Here is a 15275-nt window from a genome sequence, read left to right on the forward strand (position 1 = left end):
AGTCGTTCTGTCTGCATTTCTTTTTATTGTTCTATATAAAATCATGGTATGAGGATTGGAGAATATGTGTAAAAATGTCATAAAATGAAACGTGTAGAAAAGCAGGTGCGTAAATATTAAATGTTACATATCGTTGGCTTGCGACATGACAGGCCCACCGCCATGAGATAGACTTCTCTTGTCATGCTGCTGATGATATGAATGTCGAGCATTACTGTATTTGTTGCCGTGTTGCTGCTGTTGCTGATTCAGTAACAAGGATCGAAGCTGATGCTCAAGCTCACTACAGCCAACGTTATTAGACCATCACAGTACTCTATAAATACCATTTGCATACTTACGTTGCTCGAAGTTGCCATTGATTTCTCTCTCGCAATGTTGTCTCTAGCTTTTTCCTGATTTGAGCATCTGGAGATGGATGAGCGGGCCTTTCTAATTGCTCCTGGCTGTACATGGTAGCTAAATGATCCAGCTCAGAATTGTATTTCTAGTCGCAAGAGGTCAGCTTACTGCTTGTTTTTTTGTCGGTATCATCTCGACTTACATCACACACTGTGCCAAGCTCAGAGACAGAGTCGTCTAAGTCTGCTTTGAGCATATCAATCTCTTCTTCTTTCTATTACAACAAATCAGCCTTGTAACCATATGATTGTAGGTCAAGACAAACCTTCCGGAGCAATGATGTCAACATTAAAATAGTCTTATTTCTTTCCTCCAGCTCCAAATAAATATCAGACTCTAGTGGAGATCTTTTGTAAGCAGCATCGGCACTTGTTGAATAGATACCAAACTCTTTGCTGTTAGGCGTTGCAATAGGTATAATCAGATCGGATAAGGGTCTTGAAGACGGCGTTGCATTGTCCATGAGCCTTTGATGATGAGGTGTATGGTCTTGCACTTGATAATGAGGCATAGGGCTATTAAACGTTGAAATGGTGGAACTGGCTTGACTTTGCAATGTAGAGAAACCACTGCCTGGTTCAATCATGGCGGGTGTAGGCTCTCGAATGCTAAAGGGAGATCGCGAGCGACTGGACAGTAAATGATCAATTTTCGATGTTGTGCTTGAATTGCTATTGTTGTTGTTGGTAAAGATGGGATGCAACTCCTCAGACACTCGTTTGGTAGCAGCAGACTAGGCAGGCGCGTCAGATGGGGTCTATAGTGGCATATTTGTAGACGACATACCTGTATTTCATAAGATGCTGTGCGGCTGGGATGAAAGCTTGGCTATACATACATAAATGTCAATACAACGCGATAATATACAAATACAAGATACTCACACTAAAATATCTCTGTTGACTGATACTGGCAGAAGATTCGCTCGCTAATCGATGCAGTGATGACTGTTGCGGCAATAGCTCTTTTGAGGCCAATGACTGTAATGTTAATCGAGATTCATGGCTATGTTGTGATTTGATGGAATTGTTGCTGTGCGTTGAGGATGCTGACGACGACGAATGATAAATCGAGCTACCCGACGTTTCCAGCCCCAAGATGTATTCGCTGTACGTACTCGTTGTCCGCGGTCTGGTAGGCGTTGATGCAGGTGACGGAGAGGAAGGCGATATTGTGTTGTTGGATGATGTCGCTGTCGTGCCACTGCCGCTACTACTCGCGCTTCTGGCATGGCCCAGCTTCTCCTTGTTGGACGGTTTGCTAGCTGGGCTTGCGAGTGCAGTGAACAGCTTGAAGGTTGACTTGCTCTTTTTGCGGACCAGGTCTTGCTTGATGATGGAAAATCGACTATTGGAGTTGTTTGTTGTTGGAGCAGGCCCCGCTGATGTAGTAGTAATATGTGCTGTTGTGTTACATGCCAATTGAGCTGATTTTGACAAATCGCGATCACAAGCAAGTACTACGATGAGAGTGAGTGAGTGAGTGAGTGTGTGTGTGTGTGTGTGTGTGTGTGTATGATAACATAGCATGATTTCTACTTACAGTTGCCAAACAGCTGATTCTGAGCGTATTGTACTTGATGTGCATCATTGGACCGAAATGTCAGCAGCGATATTTCGTCATTAGCAGTGTTTCCAATAGCACATTTACTACGGATAGCGAATCTATAATTATCGTCTTTCTCGTGCGGGACAATGAAGCCTACCATGTTGGGAGCCACGAAGCAGTTGCTCAGAATAGCTTCTATATTGACTGTATTTTTTTCAATATAAAATAAAGCAATTTCGTTCTTTGTTTATTATTATTAAGCTTCTTGATTGCATTATTATCTTGTGTATCATTACAACAATTGATGTTATTGTCATAAAGAATAGGGCGTCTTACCTTGTTTAGTACTTGATGATACTCGGATGTAGGATAGACATTGGCGTAGAAATGGTGCTGATTCCACTGACAGTAACTGGACTGCAAGAGTTGATCTGTTTGGGGTCAGTTACACATTGCATTGCCACGCTTGTACCTCTTACCGCTTTGCTTGATCTCGTTCTTGCACTTACCAAATTGGTAGATAAAGTGCAGTTTGATCTTGTCCATGGTCTGGAAATGCTCTCGATTGATACTGTTTCCTCCGCCGGCTTGATCTAGCAGGAAGCAGTGTTTCTGCTGGTCATGCTGAAAGTAGGCCTCCAATGATCTCTGTGTCGTTTGATCCGTATCAGGTGAGGAAAATAACGAGCCGGACTTGTTACACAGCAAGGTGAAATTGTCTATATTGAAGAGCATGGTTAGATTTGGGTTGTTTTTATATCTTTTGGTTATCGACTTGCCCGAGGGTCCGTCATACACGTCAATATCATTGACACTAGCCCAGCCAATAAACTTCATTTTCCCGGTAATAGCTTCTTTGCGTATACAGAAATCCTTTCTTTCAGACCCTTCGTACATGCGTTGATCCAACCCGCACAAGTCCAAACCATCTACTTCATACGAGGGACGCTTCACCACCATGATTTTGTCAGAAAACAAAAAGAGCGTTACTGGCTGCATAGGTTTTAACGTCACTGGATCCAGTTCGATCGTGTCCAAATACCCAACTAGGCGACGTTGAAAGCTGAGCAGAGATTCCTATGGAATATTTTAGCGTGTGATCAGCTGGTAGCAGTAATGGTCCTTACTGGGCAATACTGAATAGCTTGCAGCAAGCGACGAAATATCTTCATGAGTTGCGTATGGATCTCTTCGGTCATGTTGGCTATTTCCTCTGCCTTCAAGAGGGAGCCATGCAATCCCGGTAAATCCGGATGGTCGTCAGTCGTGTGCTTCATCAGCTCTGTTTCCTTACAGTATTAGTATCTGACAATGATCTCGAGGACACATGCACTGTTTACCTTTGAAATACATGGTATAGCGTCCCACTCTTTGGCTAGGCAATGCCAAATAATCATATACAGTTTGATTTCCGCTCTTTTGCCCTTCAATCACTTTCTCTATAAAATGAAAGTAGCTGGGAGCCTTCATCTGCTTTTCATTGATGATCTGCGCATTATGAACCCCCAGCAAAAACTTGTTGTAGCAAGTAAATTGGCGCATCTAATGTTTCATAGCACGTTAATACACCATGTATGGCATTGATTGCTATGCATTATATTACATGATAGAGACACAAATCGCCCAAATTCCGCTGCTGGGTAGCAGCAGGATTGGCACTGAACTGGATGAGGTCGTTGTAAAAGTTTTCTGTTACTTGCACGATTTCGTCAATGTTCATAAAGATGTTTGCACACTCGTACTGCCCAATGATAGCTGTTTGTCTATCTTTAGATCTTTGTCGCAGTGGCTCAACTATCAACTATACGGGCGAAATTAAGGTTAGTGATCATGGGTCCTGTATGAGGTGAACTTACGGAAACAAATGTTTTTAAGCTGGAGAGGTAGTTGGCCTCGGTTGTGATGAACTCATCCAAGAGGTATTGTCTTCTTTCGTTGTTCTACATATCGGATGGAGGGCCTTTAGTTGCAACAAAATTACAGCATCCCAATGACACTTTACCTTGACGAACTCTCTTTTGCGTGGAATGGGTGGTGTGATATGATGATGTATCGTCGATGGCGAAGTGATGATTTTGTTGAATTGCTGATAGAGTTTTGATTGCTTGTCTATTTTGATGTTTATTTGTTTGTTTTTAAATGCATGGAATATATTCAGGTACCTGTACTGCTGTCTGTTCTTGGGTCGTGAACTAAAATATCGTAGTAGTGGCACTGTTTCTCGAGATGTTATTCAATGACCACATATTACAAACATGTAGCTAGCATACCACAGACTCAAAATGCAATGGCAACTTCTGTTGATGATTGCTGCTGTAATCGTTCAATTGCCGAGAGTAGATGTATCCAATACTGTCTAGACTGATGTCAAGTTGTTGCATAATTTGAAGGATAAAATGCTGAAATGATGGACAAAGGAAGAGGAGAAAAAGAAGGGAAAGGAAAAAAGTGGCATTTTGCCCTATAAAAAAAAAGGAACAAGGACGGTCAATTTCTTTGTTCTCTTATCGTTTGATGGAGCCAAAAGCAAAGAGTGACAGAAGGAGATTTTCGATGTATACAAATCAGGCCCTTGTAACTGTCAATTTTTCTCACTCACAACCTATACCCTATTCTTGTACGAGCAACGCTAGCACAAGATGCTTAGTGCTCCGAGTGAAAATAAAATGCTACAAAATATCAAACAACAAGAGCAATTTAAGGTTGAGGTGACTCAGTGCAGCAACAAGTTTTGCTGCACATTTTGCCATGATATCTGTTGTCGCTCAATGTTTATTGTACATGCTTTCAGTGATATAAAATGTCTCTCCTTTTTTTTTATAACGGTATTGATGTCTAGGTAGTTTATCAAAAAATGACGAAATGATACAAGCTAATCTTGACCCGTAGAGGAATTTATGTATTATTATTATTTGCGTAATCGAACCAAGTCTGTTACACCAAGCAATATATATCGGAAGGATACCTTCCTGATCCTCCGAGAATCTTGGCCTTGTTTTTTTTTTTTTTCTTAGTGAGCAACAGTTGAGCGCTTTTAGATCTGTTTATTTAATACGTAACAAGCCAAAGTGTATGAAATAGTATCAAAATGATACATACATTGATGAATAGTATAGAACATTTCGGAAAGAAAGGTACTATGAACTTGGATTACACTGCATATGCCACGTGAATTTTCCATTTCTACAAGGACAACAGTAAGAATAGTGATGTGGAGGACGCGGCCCGAGATTTCTTTCATCTTTTTTTTTTTTGGAACATGTTGCTTCTCAATTGTGCTTCTTCTCAATCAACAGAGCATATACCAGAAGAAGAAGCCGTATCATTCATCCCAATTCTGACAGTTACGTGTATTTTAGCGTAAGTTATGACATTAAATACGTATCATTTTTGTTATTTTTTCTTCCTTTTTCATTTGTTTCTCCATGACAATGACAATAAAAGCTATTTTAATATTTAAAAGCCATCTCATCACATTACTTTAGCTAGCTTGGCTACCGCTTTATTATCATACATTAATATTGTCATCATCAATACATGATGCATTTGACTTTTGATTTGTATACGTCAGATGCAAAGGATTCAAGGTTACGAGCTGATTATTATTATTGAATTACAATATAGCAAGAAAATCTGATATGTTTGCATTATTCTTATTCAGCATCAACTGCTGATTCGCCTTTTATAGTCGTGCTCAATCAATGCTATCCGTGCACCTTCAACCGTAATGAGGACAAAGATTATTAAAGCGACAATGCTCAAAAAATGTCTCTGTCTTGTTGTATCAAAATTGTGCTTTTTTTTCCCTCAGTGTGTTGAATGGATCTTAAACCAGCTCTGTATCTGAACATTGACGTTTGTGTACCTGAGCTGCCATCAAAATTTAATACTCAGTTCAGGAACACAAATCGTCTAGATGTATTTATACGTTTTTTTTTATTCGGATACCCGTTCTTTACACAAACTGATTGCTTCTTTTCATAGTAGCAAATCATTACCTTTTACTATTAATAGCAAATGTTGACATAATGGGAATTGAACTTCAAAATGAAAGGATATTGAGTTTGCCAACCGGCAGCACCGGCCGCCAAAATTAATTCACACCCAGATTCATAGTCTGCTCTAGATTGGCCAGATTATGGTATTTCTTCGACTTGATTGAACTATTTTGCCAGATTCGATTATATAAACTATGACGATCGTCTTACGCTTCTTTAAGCTTTCCTAGGGTGCTTTTCAAGGCGTATCCAATGGTACCAAGTAAGATATATGTTTTGAATGAACTTATCGAGCAATTTATAAAGATACGAAAAGAGGTTTCTGGCCAAAAAAAAAATCGAGATTTTACATATTAAAATCCCACAAAGATGATTTCAGGGGTTACGTTAGATCAATAACATCATTTTGATTCAAAATATACCATAGTAAAAGCCTTCATTTCCAAGGTCAAAAACGCGATTGTTTGATTTTCGATGAAAACCATGAGGGGTACCTCATGCTTTTTGGTCGATTTTTGGCCATTTTTTTTTTGGTCCCCAAAAAGTTGAGTAAAGATGTCAGGAAGCAAGTGTGCAATTATAGCGACCTAAAACAACTTCTAACACGAGAAATAACTGGGTAAATACATCTAAATCTCACGGTGTTTAGTGTATATTTGAGTAGTTAAAGACAATACAAATACACTGTGTACCTGCCTATGGCCTTTTTTTTTCGTTGATTTATGAGGCAAGCGACAGCCAAACATACATGTAGTTCATATAGTTACACAGCATTATATGTATATCTCCTTTTTATTTCTAGATTCACACAAATAAATCAACTTTATATCTTTCCTCTTTTCTTTTCACATCACATTGCAATGACTATAAGCGATCAAGAACAGTTATTGAGGGAGGAACACGAAGCAAAACAAATCACCAGCGTCAACTTTAATCAAGATTTCAGCTGCATATCTGTTGGTACAAAATCTGGCTACCGTATCTATAACTGTGATCCCTTCAACAAATGTTATTCGAAAGGTTAGTATGTTCTTTTGTGACAAAGCGCGTCTAATTTATGTCGTTCATTTGTATATACACAAACCAGTGGACAGCGATATAGGCCATGTTGAAATGCTGTTCTGCACATCTCTCGTTGCTCTGGTCGGATCCAGCCATGAATCTCCCTCAAGATATCTGCGCATCAATAACACGAAACGGGAGAGCACTATTTGTGAGCTGTCTTTCCATAGCCCTATCTTATCTGTCAAAATGAATAGAAAGCGACTCATTGTTATATTGGAGAGCCAAATATTCGTATACGACATCAGCAATATGAAACTGTTACATACAATTGATACGATCCCAAATCCCGAAGGTAGTTGTAAAGTGTTTTAAAAGGAAATCAAGTACACTCATCGTTAATTTAGCCATCTGCGCATTATCACCTTCCAGCGAAAATTGCTATTTGGCTTGTCAGCCACTACGAGCCTCTGATTATTACACAACATCCTCGTCGTCATCGTCATCCAACTCATTTTCAACTTACAACGGTATTGGGGACATTGAGATCTACGATGCCAATGCAATGAAGCTGGCCAATATCGTACAGGCGCATAAATCTACCATCAGCTGCATTTCTATGAATTCTGAAGGCACCTTATTAGCGACTGCAAGCGAGAAGGTAGGGATAAGACTCGGCAGTGCGCTTCTGTTATGCTGACGCGCACGCATAGGGTACAGTCATTCGTGTCTTTGCAATTCCCAGTGCAGACAAGGTGTATCAGTTCCGAAGAGGTTCTTACTCGGCCAAGATCTACTCCATGTCTTTTAACCTAGTCAGTACATTGCTGTGTGTGTCAAGCGATACTGAGACGGTCCATATCTTTAAATTGTCATCGAATAGCAATGCGTCCGACAATAGTTCATTTGACAAGAATGAGCCATCATCCATTTCTATGTAAGTTGCATTTGATCTGCTAGTTGGCACATGTTGATGCTTTCATTAGGCAGAGACGATCTTCTTTGCAGCATATAGGACGTAGTATGGGATCGTTTTTACCAGACAGATTGACTGACATGTGGGAGCCATCTCGTCATTTTGCTTCACTGAAATTACCTAATGTTGGCGTTCGTAGCTTGGTTGCTTTGAGCAGGTATATAGCATAGATCCATACAGCAATGTACCTTGTTAATAATCTGCTCTATCACAGCACAACGCCACAAGTGCTGGTGATCACTGCTGAAGGATACTTTTACCAGTACAATATTGATCTGGAGAATGGCGGAGAGTGCGTATTGCTCAAAAGAAATAGTTTGCATGAGCCGGGAGATATGGAAGATTAACGAAAACAAGGGAGGCAGATATGGAGACAAAGAGGAGATAATAGAAGACGAATGATGTTGATCTTTGCATTTTACATACACATTACTCATTGATCAAATACATACTCTTTTTCGTTTCTGAGCTTATACCAGTCTTACTTACCATATAGCCTACTTCTCTGACATGTAGCCTGTAAGATTGCAATCTTTCTCGTCAACTCATGTTCTTGGTTATGCGTTTTCTGTTTGATTGCGATGATAGATCTTTGCCAATGCAGGTATGTGCGGAGTTTTGTTTTGTGTGATCTGACGCTACGATGCTCATTGATCTTTGCATGCCATGGCAACGGATAGCAGCTGTGTAAATGCAATTGTAAGTTTCGAGAACACATGATGATAGTGTTTGTATTGTGTATACATGTCCTTTAGCACAGTTGAATAGCATGGTATATCAGAGAGATGTCTTTCTATCAATCCACCATTACTCTTGCACTTTAATGATGGCTATTTGCTAATACAAACTTTTTTACAATGAAACAGATTCCTTAATCATCTTTACTTTTAAACATTTTACTGGTCATTCAAGCTAAAAAGGAATCAAATCATTGGTAACAGACGACTGAATGACGTTCTTGAATTGAAATTCCGGATCATTACAGATTTTGTATCTTGGATACAAGAAAGGTAACCATAATAAAGCCAAGAAGCATAAGAAAAAAGGAGACAAAGGATGCCATAAAGAATATATTATTAAAAAAGGGAGAAGAGCCACTTTTGCTAATAAAAAAAAAACAAAAACCTGTAGTCTTGCAAGTTAATCAGGCAACATGTACAGGAAAGACATCACACCAAACACCACACGAATATCAATAAATTTTTATTAATAATAATAATATTTTTTTTTTTCCTTCTTTTTCTTTTTCTTCCCTTTTTCTCTCTTTTCTCTCTTTTTCTTTATTATATCCTTAAACAAGAAAGAAGCAGATTTATACACACAAACTAGCAATTAGATTATATACAACAAAAAAGACATAATGCGTGAACCAAATTTTAGCTCTCCAGCACAAAATAGAGCAGCTGTTGTTATCACATCAACCTTATATGATCGTCGAGCTCTTGATTGTACAGCAACTCTGCCTCTGGTGAATTCACTTACTCATCTTGCCTACATGACCTCAACATCACCACGTATTCGTGAAATCCTGGCTGCAGATGGTGGGCTAGAGAGATTGGTTAAGATCCTGGCTACTTGCCAACACACAGACAAACATTCCTTGTGGAAATGGTCATTGGCTTTTCAATGTGTAGTCAACGTGGGTGTACGTGGTACTGAAGCCATCAGGTCCCGTGTAGTAGAAGCAGGTGCTGTACATGTTGTTTTGGCTATCCTTGAAAATTTCATGAATGCACTGGATCAAGCAAAGATTGAAAAAGACCAAGAAAGAAAACAACAACAACAACAACAACAACAACAACAACAACAGCAGCAGCAGCAGCAACAACAACAACAAACAAATCATCATTTTCACCAGCAACATCAAACAGCTTTGTCTTTACCGACGATGCCGACATCTTCTTCTTCTACCAATCTGGTTGAAAAGGAATTTCCTATGAACTATCATGTTGATAATAATAGAATTCCCAACAACACCAGTTTGAACATGCTGTTCGTTATCCCAAAAAGAAACACCTTCATGACTCGCACTGGAAAACCAAAACCAAGGCCCTATACCGCATCCCTATCAAGCATCCCTCTCTTAAACAATCTCTCAACAGATGCAATACTGCATCGTGAAGAAGACATTCTACTTTCTCTGCAGTTGCTCGCTTATCTATCCAAATACCCTTTAATTCGACAAGCCTTCCACTCTAATCATCGCCTCAATGTATTTTCTGTCGTTGAAAAATTCACCCATCGCCTCCATCCCGCTGCCATCATCTATTGGGCTGGTGTCATTATGAGAAATGCTTGTAGAAAAGACGAAGCCAGAGGAGGTGTTCGACAATGTGCAAACATGCAGTGTGGTAAATGGGAGCGATTCCCACGCGAGTTTGCCAAATGCCGTCGCTGGTAAGTGTAGGCTATATGGAAACCCATGATGCAACAGAGTACTGAATCATTTCTCTAGTCGAAAAGCCAAATATTGCTCGAAATCATGTCAGTCAAAAGCATGGGCTGATGGCCATCGCTGGTGGTGCGTTGAAAGACCTCACAACAGCCACCCGCCACCCAATCCAACAGCAACATCCTCAATAACACAAGCCGCTGCAGCTGCAGTCGTTGCTGCTGCTCCGCCTCCACCTCCACCTGCTGAACAAGTCGTTCATTTGGAAGACAATGTTACCTCAGATGTCCTGGCCATACCCATTGGTGAACACAACAATGGACAAGAAACTAATACCACTCAAACAACTCAACTTAGACGTTCCTCGCTTCCAGTTACTACCAATGAAAATCATCATACCACACCTACTATAGCTAGTCGTGCTCCACGTGATGGAGACCTCTTGTTCAATTACCATCATGCCCAGCGAAGGAATTCTCGTTCAGTTCGCAGCCTTGCTTCAGGCAGTTCTACTGAAGTAGAAACAGAAAACAATTCAGACAACAACCGCGAGCGTCCTCGAGATTTAATGGATGTCGACTAAGTTGCATGTGTCATCGGTGTGCGAGTGTGTATGTGTAGTCAAATGTTGCTTGAAAATTTCATTATGGTGTATTTGAATCAACGAGAAAATAAAATAGGAATTGCTCTGCCGTTATATTTCTTTTTTGTCATTCACTTTGTGGGTTTGTTTATAATAATAAATTATTTAATATCATCTATTTTTTGGAGAGTGTGTTACGGATGGCGCTGGCATGAAGTTTGGCATTGGTAATCTCAGGGTAATACTCAGATCGAGGACACTTGCCCTTGACGCATTTAGAGACCTTTAAGCCGGCTTCAGCACCACTGAACCAAGCACCTATACAAAGATAACGTATGAGTATAAATCATTTGTGGTTGGAATACATGAAATTACCTTGCAAAAATCCATAATACTCTGTAGAAGTGGCTTCGCCAGCAAAGAACACTCTGTTATTCAGGGGAGCCTTCATGTTGACATGGTGCTCATCCATCTCACCAATGGGCCAGTTGCTATAGCTACCACGGAACAATGGGTTGCTATGCCAGCGAGGGAACTTGAAATCAGTAGGCTCAGGAATATCATCACCATACATGCGACGCAAGACAACCATGATTTCATCCTTGACTTCTTCGTCCGTCATGGCCTCGATACGGTAAGACAAATCTTGGGTTGTTGTGACAAAGAAGATGTTGCTGGAAGAGTTCTTGGGCAAGAACCCTTCAGCGTTCAAGTTTTGCCAGGAATTGTAGTAACCACGTTGATCAGGATCAGCCCATACAGTGAATTGATTGTTATCCCAGAATTGAGTAGGGAAGTTCATGAAGATCTTGGTATAGGTAGCCATGTGGAACCCGTAGATGCCTTCCAGTTTCCATGCGGGTAACTTGGGGCTCCATTCAATGTCCTTGTGTTGCAGCACACCGATACTGAAAGTAGTGATGGCATATTCAGCATGAATCGTGTCTCCATTCTTGGTATGAACAGTAACACCTTTGTCGTTGTATTCAATCTTGGTGACAGTAGTATCGAGCAACAAACGCTTGTCGTTGGGCTTAAAGACCTTCTTGGCCTCCTCTTGGAAAATGTACTTGAAACCGCTATATCGTATGCATATCAGTACGCGTTGTTCGGCCATGTGTTGAAAAAGGAAACCATCTGTAGTATTACTTACCGAGGGTCAATCACGAAATTGTCGCCATCACTACCAGGGCCAAAACTTGTCTCGCCATAAGTCCATTGGTCATTAACAACGGTGAAGATGGTAGAAGAGAGTTCAGGAGATTCTCCCATTTCCCAATCCCAGACGTAGTATTCAATAGCTTCATCAATGGCATCTTTGGCGTACCAACCAGCAATATCAAGACCAACATTACCAGCAAGATCGACTTGATCCTTCTTGACTCTTTTAACTATGGAGAGAATCTTTAGAATAACAAACATTTGCAAGATATGTATACTGCTGGCATACTTGTATCTTCAGTCATGATTTCGTAATAATTGTTCATGTCATTGTATCTCTCAGTGGCATTGATCTTGCCCTTTTCGCTGTAAAATACAACATCATCTCCATCAGTAACAGCAGTGCGAAGCTTGTACTTGAGTGCCAATTGGTTGATGGGGTTGGTACCTAAACCTTGAACCCAATTACAGCCCAATTCAACATTTACGTCTGCAAACGGAACATCCTGCGCTCTGCCTGCAGGGGAAAGAAGGTAGGAGAGGAAGGGGTTTTAGCATACAAGATAAAAGAAAGAAATGTGTACGATATATATATACGCAACTTACCACCTAATGTATCTCTGGCTTCCACCATCATGATATCGTCTATACCACTAGCTGTCAAATTCAAAGCAGCGCTGATTCCACTGACACCACCACCCAAGATGACGACCTTGGTATTGTAAGATTTGGCTTCAGTCAAGTAGCAGCCAAATGCCAGCAATGTGGATAGAACGATTGATTTTCTCATACTTTTGGATCAGAGGGGAAAGAAAGAGATGTATAGAAAAAAAAAAGAGACCCTGATTGCAGTGTATTTATATCAAAATGTTTGTTACACATTGCATTTTGTACAGCAGTATTGTACGATGCATTAGTGTAAGTGTAATGTAGTTTTTTTCTTCTTTATACACAAAAGACGACAAGAAATGATCGGCTCGCATTCATATTGCATGAATGATAAGAAAGCTTAAATGTCCATATAAATCCAAATGAAAAAACTCTATTACTCATCCAAGTGGTACTAAAGACTTAAATGTGTATAGTGTGGTGTCAATGGCATACCTATTGAAATGAAATATAATACTTGTACCACTTCAAGTTTTTCACACATGGAGTTGATGAACTCTATCGCTATCAGCTATCGATCATAGTGTGAGATAGAGAGTATGATAAGCTATACAGGAACTGATGCTGAATCTATATAATCTGGCTGTCAATACGATGCACTTTTCACATTACACATTGGCATATGCTACAGTTTTTTTTTTTTACATGTTCCTTACCAATGATATCAGGTGCTACCAAAGGATTTACCTGGTTCATTACTATAATCATTGAAAGCGGCGATGTGTGCATTGTCGATGTGATCCATACAAATGTATTCCCATTGTAGTCCGCCTTGTCACACAACACAAATGCTACGTATGTTATATAGCTACCATTCCATAACGCTTTATAGGTATTTTTCACATAGTCTGCCCAACTGGAGACAGTTTCCCATGATCCCTAATAATCCTGTCAATTGGGATTAGTTTTATTGTATCAATGCCTGTGGGAAACTAATCCATTAAACACCCACACACAAGAATCGAATGAAAACCATGGTGTTTATTTAAGGCTATTATCATAAGAGTAATAATCGTTAGTTTGTTGCAAATCAAAGGCATTGGCTTCCAGTAATGCACCATATATGAAGCGCAAATGCATCTATGTGGCAACTTTTTGTAGCAGAATGCCTGGCCCACTCTTTTGAGTTACGAAACAATTCGATATTATCAAAGAAAACACTGCAGCACATGGTTATGATCTTTTAATGACTTCCGTCTTGGATAGAGAGCATACTCTAGTTTTGTATCTGCAGACATATTATGTCATTGATTATGCTACAAAAATATCTTGACTCGTAGCTCTTTATACATTGGGCCAAGAAGCTGGCCAAGTGCATAGCAGAGTTTGACTGCATTGGAGATGTCAAGAATCCAAAAGTTTAATGGCCAAATAGAATGGCTCTTTTTGGTAGACGTGATTTCTATGCTAATATGTATCAAGATACCCGATCAATGTAGTGATGTTAGAAAGAGCTTTTTCAAAAGCTCGTCTGTCATTTCGTAGCTCGACTCAATCTAAAGTTAATCGATGATATAAAAGCTGGACCCTTCCTTCTGCATTGGACTGAAAGAACGAGACAAGTATGCTTTGAATTTATAGCATTTGCCTCGAAAGGGTTTACAATTGTTCGTTGGCACTTTCTGCTATCTATTTACCGTCAAAGGTAAACCTCATTACCCTGAAAAGTCATTTGTGATAGAATCCTTTAAAAGTAGTGTTATTTCCATTTACCAACCAGCCTCTCTCAAGAACTTGTCAGCAAGATTTTATAGTTTCTTCTCGTGTCTCTTCCATCGCACAGTTGATTGAGAAGGGAGTTGACGAGCACAACATGAACGTCAAAAGAGTGCGTTCGTCTCGCCGAGCGATCTTGCTGCCATCTTCTACTTTATCCAAGCGCAGCATCCCTATTAATTCACAAGTCCTTACAAGCTTTGCTAGAAAGAAATATCCATGACGCTATAACAAAGAGTTACACTTAATTTTCCAGGTGTTTGATTTCTCCAAGTTACTCATTTGTGAATACAGATGGCCTCATTTAAAAAGGAAGAATATGTATACCTTAAACTAGAAGGCTTGATGGAATACAATGGAGCAATTTGCAGTTTTTAGTCTTGAAAGCACGACCCACCAACATGTCAAATATTCATCAAACAACTTGAAATCCGCAACGTATTAAGGAGGTTATGGCATACTGCGAGCTCGATAATGGCCACACGTTAAACGAAGCTATCAATATCAAACTGCTATTGGCTTGACACCAATAGGATACATACTTGCACCCTTTGATCGCTTTAATACAACGTCTTCAATAGTAACCGCTGTTTCTAGTTCATAGCAAACTTATGCAGAATTGAAATACGTATCCAATGGCACCACATCTGTACGCAATCCTGCAACTTGTATTCAGACAAGTCAGTTTCTCAGATATTTTAAGGGTTTCAAAGGTCAACACGTACTAGACTGGAGCCACTCTGCCTGTAGCAGTATTCATTGTGTAGTCCCAAGAAATAACTATTGTTTGAGGCCGTACTTTTGGTTGTAGCATCCGCTCTCATGGAG

At 39.9% G+C, this 15275-nt stretch overlaps 4 protein-coding genes across 4 annotated transcripts; 2 read left to right on the forward strand and 2 right to left on the reverse strand.

The window, feature by feature from the left end:
* Nucleotides 1-123: 123 nt before the first annotated feature.
* On the reverse strand, nt 124-4331 carry ATC70_002354 (uncharacterized protein; the record flags this gene model as incomplete). Its single annotated transcript, XM_064821731.1, has 16 exons — nt 124-283; nt 342-487; nt 545-616; nt 668-1135; nt 1189-1230; nt 1287-1861; nt 1945-2191; nt 2287-2381; nt 2430-3027; nt 3078-3232; nt 3291-3492; nt 3554-3751; nt 3807-3890; nt 3953-4059; nt 4113-4164; nt 4221-4331. 16 exons carry the CDS (start codon nt 4329-4331, stop codon nt 124-126), a joined length of 3312 nt encoding a protein of 1103 aa, XP_064681417.1.
* A 2477-nt stretch (nt 4332-6808) lies between these two features.
* ATC70_002355 (uncharacterized protein) lies at nt 6809-8273 on the forward strand (the record flags this gene model as incomplete). The annotated part of the gene is made up of 6 exons (XM_064821732.1): nt 6809-6968; nt 7036-7305; nt 7358-7611; nt 7664-7887; nt 7937-8083; nt 8141-8273. 6 exons carry the CDS (start codon nt 6809-6811, stop codon nt 8271-8273), a joined length of 1188 nt encoding a protein of 395 aa, XP_064681418.1.
* A 1013-nt stretch (nt 8274-9286) lies between these two features.
* ATC70_002356 (uncharacterized protein) lies at nt 9287-10901 on the forward strand (the record flags this gene model as incomplete). Its single annotated transcript, XM_064821733.1, has 2 exons — nt 9287-10323; nt 10382-10901. The coding sequence occupies 2 exons, from the start codon at nt 9287-9289 to the stop codon at nt 10899-10901; spliced, it is 1557 nt and encodes a 518-aa protein (XP_064681419.1).
* A 175-nt stretch (nt 10902-11076) lies between these two features.
* ATC70_002357 (uncharacterized protein) lies at nt 11077-12852 on the reverse strand (the record flags this gene model as incomplete). Its single annotated transcript, XM_064821734.1, has 5 exons — nt 11077-11219; nt 11277-11980; nt 12055-12292; nt 12352-12579; nt 12669-12852. 5 exons carry the CDS (start codon nt 12850-12852, stop codon nt 11077-11079), a joined length of 1497 nt encoding a protein of 498 aa, XP_064681420.1.
* Nucleotides 12853-15275: the final 2423 nt, after the last annotated feature.

This window comes from Mucor velutinosus (assembly GCF_035048745.1).
Source record: "Mucor velutinosus strain NIH1002 chromosome Unknown tig00000093, whole genome shotgun sequence".
NCBI classification, from domain to species: domain Eukaryota; kingdom Fungi; phylum Mucoromycota; class Mucoromycetes; order Mucorales; family Mucoraceae; genus Mucor; species Mucor velutinosus.